This window comes from Syngnathus acus, chromosome 10 (genome assembly GCF_901709675.1).
Source record: "Syngnathus acus chromosome 10, fSynAcu1.2, whole genome shotgun sequence".
Lineage (NCBI taxonomy): Eukaryota > Metazoa > Chordata > Actinopteri > Syngnathiformes > Syngnathidae > Syngnathus > Syngnathus acus.
In genome coordinates, this window is record NC_051095.1 from 11239890 (window position 1) to 11259769 (window position 19880).

Genomic DNA, 19880 nt, shown 5'->3' on the forward strand with positions numbered 1-19880 from the left:
GCCAGGACTTGCTCATAAGAAAGTAGTAATTGGTGTCAAGGATTCATACTTCCTGGGAGCCATCTTGACTGCTTTAGGATCTTTGTATGGAGAGGAGGATCTAAGTCACCACTAGATGTGTGTTTTGGCTCAGCTAAGTGGTTATTAAAAAGATCATTTTAAAAAATTTCCTGTGTCAGGTTTGCCATGCCGAGTCACTCGCGTAATCTGTTTGGCAGAGGTTTTACAACAGATGCCCTTCCTGAGACAAGCCACCCATTTTTGCACAGGATAGGGATAACTGCCTCATCAACATGTCTTAAAGTGGAACCCAACTGGACGTTACTGGTAAGTGTGATTTGAATGCCGAGCCTCATGTCCAAAGTTAGCCAATGAGTTATGCAGAACTGTGTCCAAAATTGCTACCAACTTTGTGTCAGATACATTTTTGCAAAACACATATCTGTCTTGACTTCCCCTTTAAGGTCTTTTGAGATCATGTTATGTTGGGGTGTATTTATTTACGGTTTAATGTATTAGTTTGTGTAGACAATTATAAACATACAGTGGGGTGTTACTAATTTTTTGCTATTCCTGTCTGTCAATTATAAATATACAGTGAGTGGGGTGTTACTAATTTTTTTGCTATTTGTGTCTGGCCTTGGGATTTACTGTATTCAAATCCCATAAGCACAAAAACTTATACTGTGGTTTAATTCATTTGGTTTAAAAAAACCCATTTTGATTTAGATTTGTATCTAAGCACAATGGCTTTAATTGCAATGTTTGAATTAATCTTATTTCAATTTATTCTAAGCACGGTAGTTTCCATTTTCAACTTTAATTGAGACTGTTGATGTCCTTTATGACAGAGGGAAATTGGTGAGATTTTTCTGTTTTGGACTCTGATGGTGAATTTGATCAATTGCTTGAATCCCAACAAGCCACCTTGAGAGATTCGCCCAGGAAGTCGATGACAACAACCTCCTTAGCGTGAGGGACTAAACTTGTAAACGCTCCACTGTTATTGCTGGACCTTGTTGACAAATACAGGTGCAGTGTGCACGGCAAAAAAAAAAGAAAAAAAGTGTTCCTCTCTTTACTATGCACATACAGTTGTGCCTGTCATACATTTTCTTCCTCCGCAATGGAAGCTTCTCATGCACCATCAGCCGTCTCCGCGCTTTGATCTCGACTCCTGCAGTGCGCATGCGCACCTCACTGGCTCCTCTGCACCGTCTCCGGCAAGTTGGATGTGCGCGCTCCTCACTCGCATCCCGAAACCGCCTCAAAAACTGTTGAGATGGGGAGGATCAGGAAAAACCACTTTGGGATTTTGACTTTTTCCCTGCTCGTCACTTTTGTCTGGACACAAAGGTAAACTGCTTTCACGTCGGCTGTGCTTCATGCATTGATTATCTTCATTTTTTGGGGGGCATGACACCACCTTTTCCCCTTTCCTCCTTTTTAGCGTCAAGGATCTAAAAGATCCCAGCAACATGCCTCTGGTCAAAGAGACGGTGGACAGACTGATGAACGGATACGACATTCGATTGAGGCCCGATTTTGGAGGTAACCCCCCCCCCCCCCCCCCCTCCAAAAAAAAAAATCTATCGCGGTGATGACATGGCTCGCAAAATCTGCATTAATTGACATAATGCGGCGAGACAAACGAAATGCGAATAAGTCGATGGAAGCCGCTGACAATACGACAGAGTCGAATGGGTCATCTGCGTGTTGTGTCACGAAGATGAAATTGATATGAGAAGATTTGTCCTCCTCTTAATGGCTGCCTGTCTTTGCAGGTGCACCAGTGGCCGTGGGCATGAACATAGACATAGCCAGCATAGACATGGTGTCTGAAGTCAATATGGTAGGTGCATCTTCAATCCCGCATAAAATCATGCGCATGCATGGCGCAGTTGAGATTGGGCTAATTAGCACTGTTTTACATGTGGATATATAAACTATGGTGTCATGTGTATTTTTGGTTGATGTTTTATTTTTTTTGTTTTTTTTTCTATTTGCTAAATGCGGGGTTTGGGTGCCCGTGTCTACCGACGCTATGCTCGTCTCAGTCCCGCATTTGCAGCGTTGGTCTGTGGCCGCATTTGAATTCCGAACACACACTCAGTGGCGCACTCAGACGCACTGGCACGGCTACGCGCGCTCAGAGCTGTGTGCGTGCACGTGTGCAAGTTTGTGTGCGTGCGTGCGCGCGCGCGTGTGTTTGTGTGAGTGCATCACGTTCTCTTGCTTCACTAGTGTAATTTTGTTGACACGCACACGCTCCTCTCCTTAAGGGCTGGCATGTATTACTGCATGGGTGGGGAACCTAAGGCCCGGGGGCCGTACAGGACCATTTTATATTTAAAGGGGAAAAGGGAACTCAGACAAATTTGTGTTGGATCGAAAAATGTAATCTTTACAAAACATGTTGCAGATCATGGAACTTGGTTTGGGACATAACGGTAAAGACATGTTGCCATATGTGTGAAAAATCCCACTTCATTAGAAACATTGAACGATAACAAGAGTTAAGAATTGAATTTCGCGTATCAGTAAAACTAATTGATTTTCAAAATTAAATTCAGTTGTGATTGTCTTTTCAATTATCAAATTATATGAAAAGGACCCATATACACAGCAAAAAAATACCACTGCAATTGTAACTTTATCCGATTTTGTCATTCATAGTTGTATGTGTGTGAAAATGACCATTTTTCTTTTACTAATATCAATACTTTATTCAGTTTAGTTATTTCTGAGTAATTTGATGTATGAATTATTTTTAGCCCGATGCCGCAGATTCCTGGCAGAACAAAAGTATAGATTCCAGAATAATCGGCCGTTTAATCATGTGTTTTCCCACTCAATGCATTTCAGTGGGTGCCAATTATACGCATATTCTCGCAATTAGTTATAAACTCATTAATCCTTGCCATGTGTGTGTTTGTATTACCAATCATACTTAACGCATTATTTATTTATTTTTTTATCAATCAACTTGCATTGCTCACCCAATTATTGCTTGTAAAAAATGATGATTTGCTTTGTTTTGAATGACTCACAAATTTCTTATACATCTTTAAGGATAAAAGGTTCGATACATTTATGTGTAATAGACACTGAAACCAGTGTTACTTGTTAAATTGTTAGAATACATAATGCTAAAAATATTCATAATGAAAGGCTACAATTCATTGCTCAGCCCCTCATCATTTCATCATATTTTCTGTTATGAACGCATAATGCTCTTGGAGGATTATAAAAACTGAAATGGCACAATATAATGCTAAAATCCAATTAAGTGTTCTGCTCCTTCTGGTGTGCCCACCTTGGCCACCAGGAGCAGTACCGTATAGTACGGTCGTACGAGTATTGTGATGTTATCTTTTTATATACAATATGTTGCGCCACCATTTGTTCAAATGTGTGTGGTAGCTTGTTATTTTTTTGTTTTTTTACATTGTTTGTTATCATTGAGCTAACAGACCTTTTTTAGGTCTGAGCTATGTATTGGGATTCACAAAATGGTCTAAGAGAGTAGAATTGTTACATAATCGTTCAAAAATAGTAAGAGGGATGGTGATGTTTTCAATTATTCATAGGGCCATTTTTAGGCGAATGGCAAAGCGTGTTCCGTAGGTTTTGAATTGTGCCCCTCTTAGGACTGAACAATTAATGAACATCGGTAGGCTTCATTTTATTTTTATTTATCGCTCGCCTCGGGCGGAATCCTCGTGTCTCCAAAATCGTCACTTTTCAGAAGACCCCAAAAATGGCACATTGTATATACATTCACATTGCCTACCTGTGCTTTATTGAGTAATTGCTTAACAGTTTTATGCTCATCAGCCAACGGACGCAAATTCACACGCAACTCCTACGCATGTACGTAGCTTTCACGCCTGTGCATTCCTCACGTACGTACTAGATATGTCACACATCCAGAGACGTGAGGGCCATCCAAAAATTCCTCTGTGAGGACAGGATGCCATGCCAGGATGGCAAATTTTGATTCGGTGTTTGTTTTCAGCCAATTCGTAACTCAATTTGCCAGGATGCCAAATTTTGATTCAGTGTTTGTTTTAGGCCAATTTGTAACTCAATTCGAGTCACCACCGATTCATGCGCAGTTCTAGTAAATAAAGTGGCTTTCATTTTCCTTTATGCTTCATTTGCATTTATATTAACACAAGCCTATAAGACCCAAATATTTATCATAAATCAAATGTCTGTAATAATACAGATTCCTTTATTACTTATGTTTGTTAAAAAAAAATACCTGGGAAGAGGACCTTGAAAAATGTAATTGCATTCTAAATGACAATATTTGGTAAAAAAATGAAATTACTTTCTTTTACCAAATTGTTCAGCCCTTGCACCTGTCCAACATGTTTTGGAAGACGCTCGACACGAGCATAACAACTGAACGGTCCGAGATGAGCAAAATTGTTTACCTTTGTGGAGGATGCAGCCACGGCGGAAGTGCCTCGGGGGTCCGGGGGAGATTTGAAATAGAAACCCCTTCATTGGTTTTTCACCTCCTATTCTCCCTCCCGCCTCCATCCTTTCCCTCCCACCGCTTTGACTGGATCCCTGGCTGTGACTCTGGGCTCAGCAGCCATGTAATCCACCTCTGCCTTGCTCCAAAGGCTCCTCTTACTTAAGAACTGGGCGTCCATGCGAGCATTCATGTGGAAAAAAACACTGCTTCGTACATCCGTGTGTGGAGCCTAACACAAAACTGTGCTCAAACGCTGAATGGTGACTGACGTCACGCAGCCCCCCGTGGCCATGGCAGAGAATTTGTCCTGTGAAAAGCCAGCCGCATCTGTCTCGAATCTGACATGGCAACATTTCTGATCAAACTCGCATGCTAGCGTCGTGCGACTTATGTAACGGGTCAAAATGTCCTCCTATTCTCTTCCCATGGAAGAAATCAGAGAAGCTGATGAAATCGATCTCTCCGAAATCAATATCATCGGTGCAAGCGCGATTGCGGGGATTGAAGTTGGTGCTGGGCTGCTTTGATTTTCCTCATCAGGCTAGGATGCTTTTAACAACACTGGGAGGATGAGGAAGGAGGGAGAGAGGTTAAGGTTATTCCTCTTGTTCTCTGTCCCTGTGGTGGCCGGCTGATGATACACATCAAGCATGTTTTGACACCGTCGACAATCTAACAAGATCAAAACAACAATGATGTCAGGGGTGTGCAGTATCAGGGCTCCATTTTCATGACCAGAGTAAGTCCTGTGTGAAACATGGCTGGGTGGATCTGCAAGTGGGAGGCCTGTGCCGCTGTGGGAGTGGACAAGGCCATCTTCAATTATGGCCAATCAAAGTGACTTCTTTTATTCTCTGTAAATGTGCGAGTTGCGCACAAGATTCTCGACATGACGGAAGCCCATCTGTGGCGTAAAGTCTGATAGTTTGTGCCTTCCCCTATAGATGTGCCGCCCACTGCAATCAATTAAAAATTTAATACAATGACTCCGATGATTTGACGGCCGTTGTCACGTTAGTTAGACCAGCTATCCATTTGCGCTGATATTAGACATGGTCTGAGCAGGCGTTAGCTTTAGATCAACTAAAGTGTCATGCCTCACGGGCATCTCCAAGACACTCCTTCAGCTGCGCCGGCCTGCCCCGCTAGAAAAGACGCCCAGCGAGCCTTGCACTGATATGAAAATAAGGATTCGACTTGACTACTGTTGATCTTCATTGTTTGACATAGACAAATTGTTAATCATGTACCGGCAAAATGTTCTCACGATAACTTTAATCATCATCAAAGTTGTATGATACAACATGCACCAACATCACACCATGTTATGGATTCTGAAAGCGACGCTTGTGCTGGACTGCGCTTGAAAAATATCAATGATGTGATCGATCGATTCATTGACTTTGACTTGAGACTTGACATAACAAAACAGATTCAATAATTCAACCCTGAATGGTTACACGATTAAACGGTGCAAAATATTAGAAACTCATTGTGTTGCAGGACAGTTTGACTGTCTGTGATGGCATTGTCAAATCAATACAGAATATCTCTATATGTTAAGGGGGCAGCACGGTATCTTAATGGTTCGCTAGCATGTCTGCCTCACAGTTCAGAGCTTTGGGCTTACTGTGTTTGTCTGCATGCACTCCTTGCATAATACAGTCAGTGTTTTTGTCCAGAAAGTTTTGTGTTGTATATTTTGTGGCCAGTCAGTGCATATTGTTGTATTTGTACTCCTGCACAATCACAAAGTATTATTCAGATGACTTGAATATTGGAGGAATACTTCCTTGGCTTTGCCTTACACTGCGAGTTGATTTGGTCTATAACTGTAAAAAATACCTGATACATCAAGTTTGAAGCGAAAAAATGGCAAAATCAGATACCAAAGTGTTCTACCCCTGAAAGCACACTTGAAAAAGGCAGCATGTTACTAAAGAACCTTCCACAGCTTGGCTAATTCATGCATAGATGGGACTAACTAGCAGCTTTGCATCATCGCCTCAGAACAACCGTTTAATGATATGGGGATGAAGCAAAATGGAGGATGTGAAAGAAGCTGTCCTTAGATCAGTGTTGGCCTGCATGTTGGCCTGCCATCATAGCAGCGAGCGGGCCTGTGTTGTGAACAGCTGGCCGCTCGTCTAATTAAAGATCCAAACGCCTCTGGTGGAGAATGAACTCAACATTTTTGGTGGGGCTCATTGAAGTCGCTGAGGCGGCGGAGAGGCTGCTTGTTTTGGAGTGGAACAGAAATTTGTAATTGGCCGTGTTCTATAATGTTTCATGTCTTAACACGAGCGGCATATACAAAATATAAGAACCCACATTCACAACGGTTGAATCCTGCTTGTCTATTCCTGACGGCAATGATCCAGGAAGTAGACTGCTCGCAAAACTTTATTTGTTATGGGGATTGATTTTCTTTCCTTGAGTCAAGATTGAACTGTTGCCCTGTCCATGAGCCATAAATAGGTCAGTCCTGTACTTTCAATAAATCATCCTTCATGAGCCAAGAAGTGACCTGCAGGCACATTGAGGAATAAACCAATGCTCATTTGTTTTAAGAATTTGCGTTGAGCTTACACTGATTCTTCATGACCAAGGAGGTAGACATTTGTCTGAACAAAAGAATCTGTTTATAATATTGGTCCAATATTGTTGATTTTTTTAGCCTTGTGTGATGCACAGCAATGGCCTGCTAGAAGTCAAGTCAACACTACGGTAGCCCGACATAACAAATGTGCTACTTGGAGAGGGAAGAGTCCTCCGAGTCTTAGGTGTGACCACACATCCATGCTGGCAAACTGTGATATCATGGCTGAGACACCCCCCTTCGCCATGAATCCATCCATGTCCACCCCTCTTCCCTCTCTCACCCCATTACTCATCCTCCCCACTTTGCATCTGAAATTACATTCCCACATTGCGCTGTTTTGTGCTGGTGTTAGGGAAAAATCAGACACCTGTCAGAATTTGTGCAAGAGCGTTCAACAGCAATTGAGAAGGACACTTACGTTTACCGTGTAAATTTGGTTTCCAATCGTGGAATGATAAATATCATTAAATGGCACAACCCCCCCAGATCTCAAATTACAATGGTGACAATTTATGACAGGAAACCTTGTTTGAGCTTACAGACCACCTTTGCAATAAGAGAAATCGATGACATTAAAACACCCTATGAAATATATCCCGTATTCATGTTTTTATACATTTACAGTACTTTATTTTTCTTTTTTTTAAAAAAGATCTTTAAACACATTTGAAAATATTACCAACACATGTAAACATATAACAAACATTAAGAGAGTGGGCAACAGACATGGATAACTCAAAAATATTGTATAGTGTAGCGGTGTGCCGATCACTCTATGCGTTTACAGTTAACAACTCGTTTTTACAAAATAATAAAAAAAAAAAAAAAACTTTTCATCTCGTAATATTCATGAATAATCATGCCCAAAGATATACATTATAAAATTCACCTAGAGCTGTTGGCTTAAAAAGCAGGACAGCACATAACATACACTCCTTGTTTTTTTTCTTCTTCTTTCAAATTTACATCATCTCAAACTGTGTCACCATCTAGTGGTTGGAAGTGGAATCTCTACACACCCAATATACAGCAGAGTTAGACCAAAATAGTGTTATTAATTAGAGGCACCGTGAACCTGGAACCTGCAGTGGAGTCGGGGTTTATTTATTAAATCCTCATATGCAATGTCACAATCTTTTTACAACACCAAACCTACACTTGCGTGATCCAAATGTGCATGAGAAATGCTGTGCGATTGATTTATACAAGCATTGCTTCCATGTTGCATTTTCAGCATGCAACACAGTGCTGGAATTAGACTGCCCCCCCATTCTCATCCTACTTGTTAATTACATGTAAAATACCTGAGCTCGCCGCCTGCAATATAATACTCCTCTCTGAATGTTAATTAGCTGCCTGCGAATTAAAAGATTTAAACAAACCAGCTGTGGTGGCTTCCACGACAGAGGAATTAGTGGGGCGTGAGCGTCGCCCTCAGAACCGTCATTACACTGACATTAGTAAGAGGACGTGGCCGTCACATAACCAGGCATAAAAACACAAACCGATCGTGCTCCGTTTTATTTTCAGCGTGTGGAAAATAAGCTTGTTATTTTTATTCAGTGTTGCCATGACAACACAACCTCTTTCTCTTTTTTTTTTTCCCCGCTGAATCCGAGGAAGTCAAGGGAAGAAAACATCTTTCTAACATTTATTTTCTACGAGATGCATACAACATTTTTGTCCTCATGTGCATTCTTTTTAGGAGTTTACATGTACTCCGAGAATGCAGAATTTCATCAAGGTTTACACATTTGCCATGTCTAAAGTCATCAGTAAGGTCATCATTGACAAAAGTGATGGACAAGCCTATTTTGATTATGAATTTGTTGAAGTCGTGACCTGACATTTGACACTGAGATGTAGGCTAAATGGGATTTTCCTTATGGCCTACATCTGGACAATGGCGGCTGGTCAATAGAGGGCGCTAGGGCACCGCCCTCCCGTTCAGCTGAGTCACCATGAACAAGACAAGTGAAATAATAAAATGAAAGTACAATATTATCCAAATAAAAATATAACACATTTTACATATTTTATAAGAGGGTATATAGTGCAGTTAATGATGAGATTTTTAAACAATCATTTATATATATCGTGTCTCATTTTATGACATGAATTCCAGGTAAGAGCGCAAAGACTCTTATTGGTGAGAGTCTTTTAATTAAAAGTTTGATGTGTCGGTCCCTGTGCAATTAGTGACATTGCCTGAGTTGGGTGTTGAATTCCAGTGGCTGTACATGATTGTAGCTTCAACCTAGCATATACAACATACATAGCCTAGCATACAGAGCGCGTTTTGTTCAAATGAATGGAAATGTTTTCATGTGATGAGTGCTGAATTTTTTTGATTCATATTTTGTAATCCTAAAAATGTTATGGCATTATCAGTGATTGGTATTTTAACGAAATCATTTCATCACCTTTGGCAAAGTTATTACCGGGAATTGGGCGAGTAATCAATGAATTTATTTTTATGAATCTTGTCCATTGCATGCAATGGATCACTTATCAATACCATTTTGAAGCAATTGAGGCTAACTGGAGTGCACTAATTGGCTGCATCCAGCAGGGGCTCTATTGATTCAATTTTGACGACAGTGTTGCCGTGACCCGTGATGTTCGCGCAGTATTTTTCTGTGACTTTCAAGTGCAATCTAGAGACAAGCGCCGTATGTTGGCAGTAAGCTCAAAATATAAAGCAGTGTGACAAATAAGCCATAAGTACAAACTGGCTAACAAGTAGCATTGATAATTGGGATGTTACAGCTTTTAGGTAATGGATATTTGAAAACAAATGGAGTAGCACACGTAGGCCAACCATATAACAATACACAAAGGCATAAATTCTTTATCCTCAATGGAGTGCTGACTTCCTGTATGACTTATTATACTGCTCCCTGGTGGCCTATTATCAACATGGTATCAACAATGGGATGCTCAGCTACATCCAGATAATGCCAATTTCTATGCTGCTACATACAGAATCCTGAGCAAGCCCACAGTAGCTGTATTGCTCGCATGACTGAAATAAAGAATAATAAACGACTGTAGTATTTTGCAGATATTAATCTTTCCAATGATCATTGATTTACTTTGATTTCCTGACTATCTGTCATTGTTATTGTCATAAAGATGTCTTAATTACAAAGAGTAGCTTATTTTGTGTCTTTTGACTGCTCTATTGACTCCGCTGAGCTCTCCAGCCAGCTTCAAGATACGAATGGCAGCTGCAGGACAAAGTCATTAGTTATGCTAAGTGGACGCGCAGATTAATATGGTCAGAAGCATAATTATAGCGAAAGAACAACACTTAATCCCGAGGCTTTCTTGCATGCAAACTGGGCTTTTCCGCTTTATATTTAATCCGTGGTGACTGGGCCTTGTTTGTAAATACTAAGTACTGTATGTCTGTATGCATGACAAGAGCCATTATTGCATTCCTGATTGTAAAATCTGAACAATACTGTAGATGATTACATTATACATCCATCCATCCATTTTCTGAACTGCTTATCCTCATTAGGTCACGGGTGAGCTGGAACCTCTCCCAGCTGACTTTGAGCTTTAGGCAGGGCATATCATGGACTGGTTGCCAGTCACTCGCAGGGCACACATACGTATATAGACAGCTATTTACACTCTAATTTCATATCATGGCATCGCATAGCACAGCATATAACCCGGCATTTCCTTCAAATGTATTTCTCCAATAAAAGATGGTTCCATGCGTATGTATAGGTATAATATACATTAAAGTGGACCAATTTGATTCGGTTTGATTAGATGCGCTCACACCTTTTAAATAAAAAAATGATTTTTCCGATAAATTTTTATTCCAACCTTATTAAAAAAATTGTCGCTATTTACCCTGGAAAACTGTCTAAAATAATCATTTTTTTCCCCTCATCATATACTAAACAAAGTCACCACACTGAAAAAATTCCCAAATATTCCACATTTCGATTTGTCAATTTCTAATTTAGCAGTATGAATATAATTAATACATGTTTGGTTTTAAGAACTCATTCTTTCAAGACTCTTCAGTGCAAAAGGGGCATCAGGTTGAAATTAGCCTCGCTGTTCACTCGAGGCTGGTGCAGAGACAAAAAGCTCTTGGTGGTTGGTAGTCAGACACCTCCATTAAAGGCCTTTAATGTGTTGATGACTTCCTTAATGATTCTGTCAGGCACTTTCTCCACTGAAGCTAAGTGGCTGAAAAAATAGCTCGTTGACTGCAAACGCCAAAGAATCATACGAGCATCATTGGGTCCCTCGGGGTTAGGGGAAGGGCGGAAGGCGGGAAATCGTTCAGAATGCCGTTTCATTTAATTAGAAGTCTGCATGTAAGCAAATGCAGTGAGTGCAATTGAATGACTGAATTATGACCGGGTGATGTGCAATTTGATAGCACCATCATCAGCAGTTGGTGCCCTAACATTACGGTGCCAAAAAGTGCTCACTTATTTTGGTACCTGTCGCAAAGGTCTCTATTTTCAGAGACAGCCCCCTGCACTGTGGCGCAAATGTCGGCGTTTCCCGAGTTTCCTCTACTTGGACATGAACCCAGCAGACTGACAATTTGGTCCTTGTCTAAATATTGGTGTGGCTAGTCGAACAGGATTTTGGTGAGTTTGATCAAGGAATGGGCGGATTCTCTGGTCTGAGGACATGTGGTGGATGTCTGACATATTTCTTTCATAACAGCTCCCAAACCCGCTGAATCATTGTATTATGTACAGCTATGGGGGGCACATGAACGATTGGCGTGGGGAGGGAGTGTTCGCCAAGTGCCCACTTCATGCCGCAGATGTGTTTCCGACATGTGGAGTCTCTATTGCATGACTTGTTTGCTGAATTTAAAGGAAATAAAATTAGCCTCTTTGATTGCCCGTGAATGAAGTCAGCTGTGATCACCTCACAGTGGCGCAGCCCTCCCTCTCGGAGTGGCCTGCGAAATTGGCTTTTTAATTTTTGATCATTTTTATTTTGTATTCACTTTTGAATTCTGTTTATATCTTTAAAGCAAGTTGGTTAGTTTTTAGTACATTGTAAATGTGTTTTACTCGTTTCAATATTATTTTTTAAATAAATTGAGTATTTGTTGAGTGCAGGATAAAAAGAAGGCACAAAGACAACGAAGGTGAAAACAAACAATTAGAGTTTGTTAGTTTTTTAAATGTAAGGGGTAGTTTGAGTTCATTTATTTTGATTTTAAAAGCATTTTTGTTTTGTTTTATTTTGTTAACCAAAGCGTTCTTAACCTTGGGCCTAACCTGCCTCCGAGAAGCAAAGATTCATATGCCGAGCACGAAAGAATATCGCAGCATTTAAACCAAGGCGGTTTGTGATGAGATTGCAGTGTACAGGTAAAGCGTTTCATCCTTATTGTACACTGAACCAAGCTGTACTGGTTGGTTCTACAAAGCAGGACGCAATTCCGCCATGAGGAGACACTGAGTGCATTACAAGGGGAGCCTTCAAATCTGTGCAACATAAATGTGTGTTCATTGGCACTTCCCTGTCGTATCGGCTGTGACGGCTGATGTAGTCGTAATGGAGGTCTTGTAACAACAGTCGCCTGTCAGATTTCTCAGCGAAACACAAACATAGTCGTTGTCAATCTGTCCGATTCCTAATGGGGGGTTGTTAGCCCCACAAACACAACTGCGGCGCCGCTGTCGCTGTGCAACCAGCCTTGATGCGATCCAAACCGGCTGCGCTCTCACTGCATTTATGCATTCGGGGTGTTGTCACGCTTCTTTTTTTATTCAATGTTCTCCTCTCCACAAGATGTCTCCCTCATTGGTGCTCACTGAGCCGTCTGCGTCACGTTAATGGAGTTTGTGACAAGGAGAGTGAAGGTCGCTGTGCGAGCCCGCTCTCCTCCACGGGATCTCGGTTATCTGCAGCGTTTTTGGGACGCTGCGTGCTGCATAGCCTTTCTCACCTACCTCCCCCCCCTCCCCCATCCGAACTCCGTCTTCTATGCGGACACTCGACCGGCTCTGAATACATAGAATTCCAAATTCCAGTTAATTCTGATTGTGTTGAGTCGAGGACAGACAGTTTTGATTTCCAAAGGATTCTTATTTGCTGCGCTTATGTGGATGTTTTGGGATTCATTCTTTTATTTTTATTTAATCATGAGCTTACAGGACCAATTTCCCCCGTTTTGTATTTGTTTTACCACGTTTATGAATAGGCAAGCACACATTTTACTTGTAGTTTTTATTATGAGCTTACAGGACAGGCTGACTAAATAATGAAAAGTAGAACAATAGCACAGAAGAGTATAAAATGAATTATGCAAACAAGAAAACACAAAATTGTGACTTGTACAATATTAATATGAAAAGCAAGTTTTAAAATATATATTTTAATCTCTGATGATCGTTCAGCGCCTGGGTGAAGTTCTCATATGTGCCCGCCAATTGACTTGTGACGAGTCCGAGGTGTACCAAAGTTAGATGTGATCAACTCCAAGATCTCATGTGGCAATGCAAAATGGTGTAGTTAGTTGGGGGCTGCATTAAAGGCTATCAGTAGCGAGAGATGCTTGGTAGTGTGCATGCAAAGGCACCATCTGTAATCTCGTAATTGCACTCGCAACGTCACAGCACAGCCAGCGGGCATCATGCAGGTGTTCACTACATCAACAAAGCCACAAAGCTAAACAACAACGCACACTTAACTGAGCGCGAATAAAAACAAGACACCGACACCTTGGTGGCATTCAAATCCCTCAAGTTTTGAGTGCAATTTTTCTTATCTAACAAGTTTATGCTAAAACTACTCGAGATGGTGCGTGAAAATTCGGCGCAAATACAGTCGCTAGAGCTACATGTAATTTACAAGGGACAAATAAAGGGCTAGCTTTATTGGTGCTCTGCTGATTTATGATGTTAAGTGACAAAGCCGAAGGGCATTCCCTAAAATCATAGTTGCGTTAGTTTTAACAAGCAGAATGTGTTGGAAATGTTAAAGACAAGATTTGAATGAGAGTTTTGTTTTTAATAACTTCTTTCGACACTCATCTCTAATTGTTGTTTTTAAATATAGGTGACAAGCAGAGAAAATTTGGTTGATTGCAGAAAAGGATACTAGATTAAAAGGTTGGACAATCAAAAATCTGGTCACTGGTCAATTTCTATTTCATTCATATAATAGAGACCCACACATCGGAACGAATTCCAGTTCAAATGTAAATTTTGGATCGAGAAGAAATGCTTCGACTCAGTGTGTTTCTCTGCAGCAGTTCAAACCGCCTGCGCTTGCTCAAGATGGCGACAAGCGCGGCGCCGTCAAGCAGCAGCTAACGATCCCATAGGTGATGGAGCTGTGCGATCGGCAGCCGGATAATGAGACAGAGAGGGAGCGAGCGTGAGAGGGAAAAGCTTCAGCGGGAGCTCCGGGTAACGGGGCAAGGACATCAAAGTCCTCACTTGACTTTTCCCTCTTACAACAACATCAACATGGCAGGAGCCCTTTTACGCAGCGTTTCGTTAGCGAAAGAGCGAGACCCAAAAAGTGGGGAGTGCTTCGTCACGCCGGTGCGCGGTGGGGAAAAAAAAAATGCTTTAACGAGGCATGATGACGGCCTTGTTTTACAGGCTTTATTCCTTCATTACAGCAATGGCTCCGCGCAACACCGTAAAAGAGCACATAACACCGCAGTGCTGTATTTCTCCGTGGGTGTGTGGGTGTCAACACTGAGAAGCAGAGAAAGAGAGATGAAGTGTAAATGCAAAAATATTTAGCGCTTTCTGCCATATCTTCACTACTTCTGGCTATTCATCACCAAGGCGAATTAAAAGCCAAGCCAGCCAGGAGCAGCAGAGAAAGCGCCCAAGCCCCAGCTGGAGAAAGCTATTGGCTATTTGCATCCCGGGCAAAATTGTCTCAATAAAGCGGAAAGTTTCGTCATTTGTTCCAGTGGAGGCGGATATTTTTAGCACGACAACAGTCAGCCAGCTGAGAACGTTACCCCCCGGTTATGATGTCAAAATTAGAAGAGGATTGTTGAATTTCAACCCGCCGAGCGCAGCCGCGATGGCCCGCGGTACGAGCACTGGCCTTTGAGTCTGCGGTCGACCTTTTGGATGACCTCCTTAGCTTGTGGAGCGTGTACAGCGTGTGGCCGCACATGTATGCTAGGGTCTTATTTACATGTATGTGAAGGATGACTTTGTTGACAGTTTGTAGTAAATTGCAGACAAGACCGTTATGGTTTGTTTGTACACATGAACTGAATTCATGTGCAAACCTCACATGACGCATTTTATAAACGTGATCGAAATGGTTGCTGAAATGTAAAGAAGGAATACAAGAGTGCTTATCATCTCTAATATTATAGTAACAAATAAAGCTGGGTCGTTTTGAAATTAATACAAAAAAATGGCCCCTTAATATTGCAATTGTGGTTTAATATGCTAATGCTTTTAAGGTCCTATCTATTTTTTTGCAAAAACAAGCAATAAATTAATCTATATACTAATGCAATATGAGTTTTATTATGCATACAAGAATATTTTGGTCTTATAGCATTTTTTGAAGGTAATGTTAATAAATAAACTGTCTTTCATATTAATTCATGGTGCATTAGCATTACACTGAGATACGTAAATGCTAATGCACCATTAATTAATATGAAAGACAGTTTATTAACATTACCTTCAAAAAATTTCTACCAAACACATCAGGTGTAAATAAAAAGGAAGTCGGGAAATTATAAATCAAAATACAACAGTAATGAAAACAAAGGGTTGGCTTTATCACTTCAACTGTTTCTTTCATGAAACCATGATATGTCAACATTTGGACTGCAATCGTTCAGCTAGAGTAATTTGATAGTTATTTGACGAAAGCATGGCACGGACATTTTAGGCACATTTTGTCAAAGTAATACTGGAAACAAACTTTGAGAATGACACTCAGTTGAGCACAGACCTCCTGTTTTAGCCTTTAGTAAAAGCAATTTGTATTTGCTCATTCGCATTTTAGCAAGCTACTTCTGTCTTTGTGGAGGATAACTGTTGATTATTTGCTACTAATTGAAGTGCATTATTTTTGAATCCTCCTAAAATGCTCATGAGAACATTGATTATTATATTCATGTAATTGGGCTCAGAATCCATCCACTGACTTGGTCCTCCCTCTCATAGGACTACACGTTGACCATGTACTTCCAACAAGCGTGGCGGGATAAGCGGCTCTCCTACTCCGAGATCGCCTACAACCTCACTCTGGACAACCGAGTGGCCGACCAACTGTGGGTCCCGGACACCTACTTCCTCAACGACAAGAAGTCCTTTGTGCACGGCGTCACCGTCAAGAACAGGATGATCCGCCTGCATCCCGACGGCACCGTGCTTTATGGACTCAGGTAAGCCGCTTAAAGCTGCCCCCTCTTGTGTGCCATGATTAGCGCATTGATTACCAAGCGTAATGAGCTAACGAGGTTGTATCTGGTGCATCTAACCGGGCTGTTATTATGATGTACTGTATGCTGGTTTATTGGAACTAATGTGGCTTAGATTTGACTCACTCAAGCCTGGCACAATGTCTAAAGCAGGGCTGGGATTTATGGTCCAAGAGCATTTGATCCAGTTTATCATGCAATTACATTGAGCCCCTGCCTATTAGTTGACTTGTCACAAATTCAACTATTCATGTTTTATTTTGTGGAACCTATCCTCAGCTAGTCACTAAAAAAGATGCCACAAGATGACGCCAAAGACCCAGCTAATAGGAAATTAGCAATTGGTGTTTTTGAATCGTAGTTATGGTTCAAACTATTTCAATGTTGGGATTTTTTTGGTGGACACAAATTATTTTCCTGCTATTCACGGCAGGGCTCGACCCTTAAGTTGGGGTTTATTGTAACCCCCAAATGCTGATAATAAACATTTGTTTGATCATTGCATCATATTTTCTCCATAAGTGGAGTATAGCCCCCAGACAACTTTATAAAAAATGGAAAAGGCTGAAAACTACTTTAAAAGATTTTCGAAGTTTATTTTTAATAGTTCTCGCAATTGAATATCACTAAAATCATTTTTTGTCAAAGTTTTCCTATAAAACCAAGTTTTTCCTGACATTTTTGTCTGCCCTTGACTGTAAAATCAAACATACCTCTCGCAGAATATCGTGGCATCATCACTGCAAAGAAAAAGCCGTTGCCATGGAAAAACTATGTTTGCGCAATTCAGTGACATGAGGCAATTCAAAAGAAGCTCAAGGCTGTATGCAAAGAACACATTCAACAAGACAACGTGCCGCACAATATATCAATGAATTCATTTGAATCCAATTGAAAATGGCTACTATAGAATTTTTAGGATTCTTTTTAAAGATCTGCTCCATACTTGCACCGTAGTTGGGGTCAAAGTAAATCACATACTATGTCTCGTACCTGGATAGCCATTGTTCCAAGGGCGTCAGTCTAATGTCATACTATTAGTGACATACAGTACACATAAGATTATCTGTTTATTTGTTAAAGATGCACAGTTGACTTTAACAAAAAAGCTACAGTAGTTATTCAGTCTAAAATACTTCAAAAATATTTAAAATAACCCTCAAAAGCTCATGTATAAAACGTTAGATAAAAATGAAGGACATTTTACATTTACTTCGAGTAAGATTTAGTGCATTTTTCTCATTATCATGAAATATAGTTTAGTAATCATCCGTTATTAAAAAACACTATTTTATTGTCATTGAAAATGTTTTTTGATTGTGGTTTTATCAATTTAGTTTTTTTTAACTATCATAACCTTTCAGAAATCAGAAGAATACAGTTGTGTGTGAACCAATCAAAGTAGCATTTGAGGACACACTTCAAATAAACACAGTAGCTTAAAACCCTTAAGACTGCTGGGTTAAAAATTGGACTGATCCAGAAAGTTGGGTCAATTCCACCCAAAATTGGTTTGTTTTGCAGAAAAAAAAAAGAAAAATCAGTTGTTTGGTGCAAAAAAGTGGCTTGCTTTGTGTTATGTTTTGTCGGTCCAATTTTTAACCCAAAATTGGGTTGATTTTGACTCAGCAGTTCCAAGAGTGTGCCCTGTTGTTGTGCCTTGGTTCTGAACTCTGCAGTATTACACTAGAGTCTTCACTTTGCTGCAGCGGTCTTTCTCACTGCCCTCAATCCCTTCTCCAGTAAAACTCCATATGCTGAAAAATAAATGCAAAAAACATCCCTTCTCCTCCACTGCTGCTGTATGTTAGCGGGTCTCGTTGCGCTCAATATGAAGTTGAAACCCGTCGTTCCTTCCTGCAGCAGCTTACTTCGGTTTAGCTGCCATTGGGTCCCCGTGATCTTGCCCACTGCCTTCCAAGATGTTCCCACTTCCTTGAACTCCTATCTCGACTGTCCTCCTCCAGGTGTCCTTGCCTATATCGTGGTTCTACGATAAAGCCTGCCTAGCCATGTTGGAGGGAAGTTTCCTCAAGGACTTTCCGCATCTGATTTATGTTTTATTTTGTGCTTGTTGGGAATGAATAATGAAATCAGTTCTCATTACCTGTTGTTTCTGGACAATGAATTTCATGGATATTACACAAGCCTCTGTTTGAAAGGCTCTCGTTGTAGTTTATGCAGTCCTCTGTGTTTCTGCTCCGTGACTTGTTAGATGTCCTCGCCTTGCCTGTTAATACCTTTGGGATGCCGAGGTGCTTTGATCATTTTGGCGAGGTGTGTATGGCAAAAGTGCCACTTGCCTAATTTAGCTGCTCACGTCCCTTGATGATCATGAAAATCTATAATTGATTTGTCCCCATCAATAATGAAGCAGCCAATACAAACAAGCGAGCTGACGGATCGGACCGAGCCGGTTCAACTCGTCTGAGTCGTCTCCGCTTGGCATTGAACCGGCGTACTTCGGAGGAGAATGCGATCTATAATTGATAACTCCCAATCAATAATGTAGCAGTTCAATACAAACAACGAATCTGTATCTGAATCTGTGGCAGCACAGCCCGGCACGGCCCGTCTGTCGCCGTGCTGCCGATCCGTCGCCTCCTCCCTCCTTCAGCGCGTTGGCACATTTGCACCTTTAAAAACAAATGAAAAAATGGTTTCTAATTCAAGATGTTGCTGCATTCAGTCATTCTCTCGCTAGACACGGAGATGCCTTTTTTTTTTTTGCGCAAAGTCTCCTTAAAATATTAAAGCATCTGCACTGCACCAGATTATTCATCCCAACATTTTGTTGAGAAATGTAATTCATAACACTCTGAGCCAATTATATAAGACCAACACATATGCTTTGCATAACTGCCAAAAGAAATGGAGGACGGGAGAGAGGGCTTGTTTTGAATTTGCGGGTGTGCGTGCTGCAGAGAGATGCAGTTGTTATCTCACATACGTTGTCCTTGTCAGTGCCGGGTGCCTTCCGGCTCCTCCGTTATTTGCTTCGTGGGTTTGGTTCAGGTTTTATTTGATGCTAGCGCGTCCAGACACAAGCTGCTGTCAGAGTCAGGCCGTCCAGATGCCTGAGTGCTCTGAGCAGGCTGACACATACCTGCAGAGTCGGGCGGGCTGGTTGCAACAGCAGGGCTGGAGTGGATGTGTGCAAGATGGCCAACTGCGTGAAGAGTCCTCACAGGGAAAAGAGAACGTACTTCAATGCATCCACGGAATCACAGCGCGTGTCCGTGATGACAATCATCATTCAGTAGCATGGAAATCCTGCCCCAAGTCTCACATACTGGAATTCAACGGTGCACTGGTATTAATTTTGACCAAGAGGGGGTGGGGCCTAACTAAGCCAGTCCAACAAAGAT

General features: G+C 41.1%; 1 protein-coding gene across 2 annotated transcripts in view; it reads left to right on the forward strand.

Annotated features, from left to right (window-relative positions):
• The first annotated feature begins 1183 nt into the window (after window positions 1-1183).
• Window positions 1184-19880, forward strand: part of gabrb2a (gamma-aminobutyric acid type A receptor subunit beta2a) — a 31539-nt gene continuing 12842 nt past the window's right edge. Inside the window, exons 1-4 of one of the 2 annotated variants that reach the window (XM_037262377.1) lie at window positions 1184-1356; window positions 1451-1551; window positions 1785-1852; window positions 16256-16476. In XM_037262377.1, the coding sequence (XP_037118272.1) occupies window positions 1283-1356; window positions 1451-1551; window positions 1785-1852; window positions 16256-16476 (464 nt within the window). In that variant the 5' untranslated portion in view covers window positions 1184-1282. The remainder of the gene's footprint in view (window positions 1357-1450; window positions 1552-1784; window positions 1853-16255; window positions 16477-19880) is intronic. The other variant, XM_037262376.1, reaches the window with a different exon arrangement.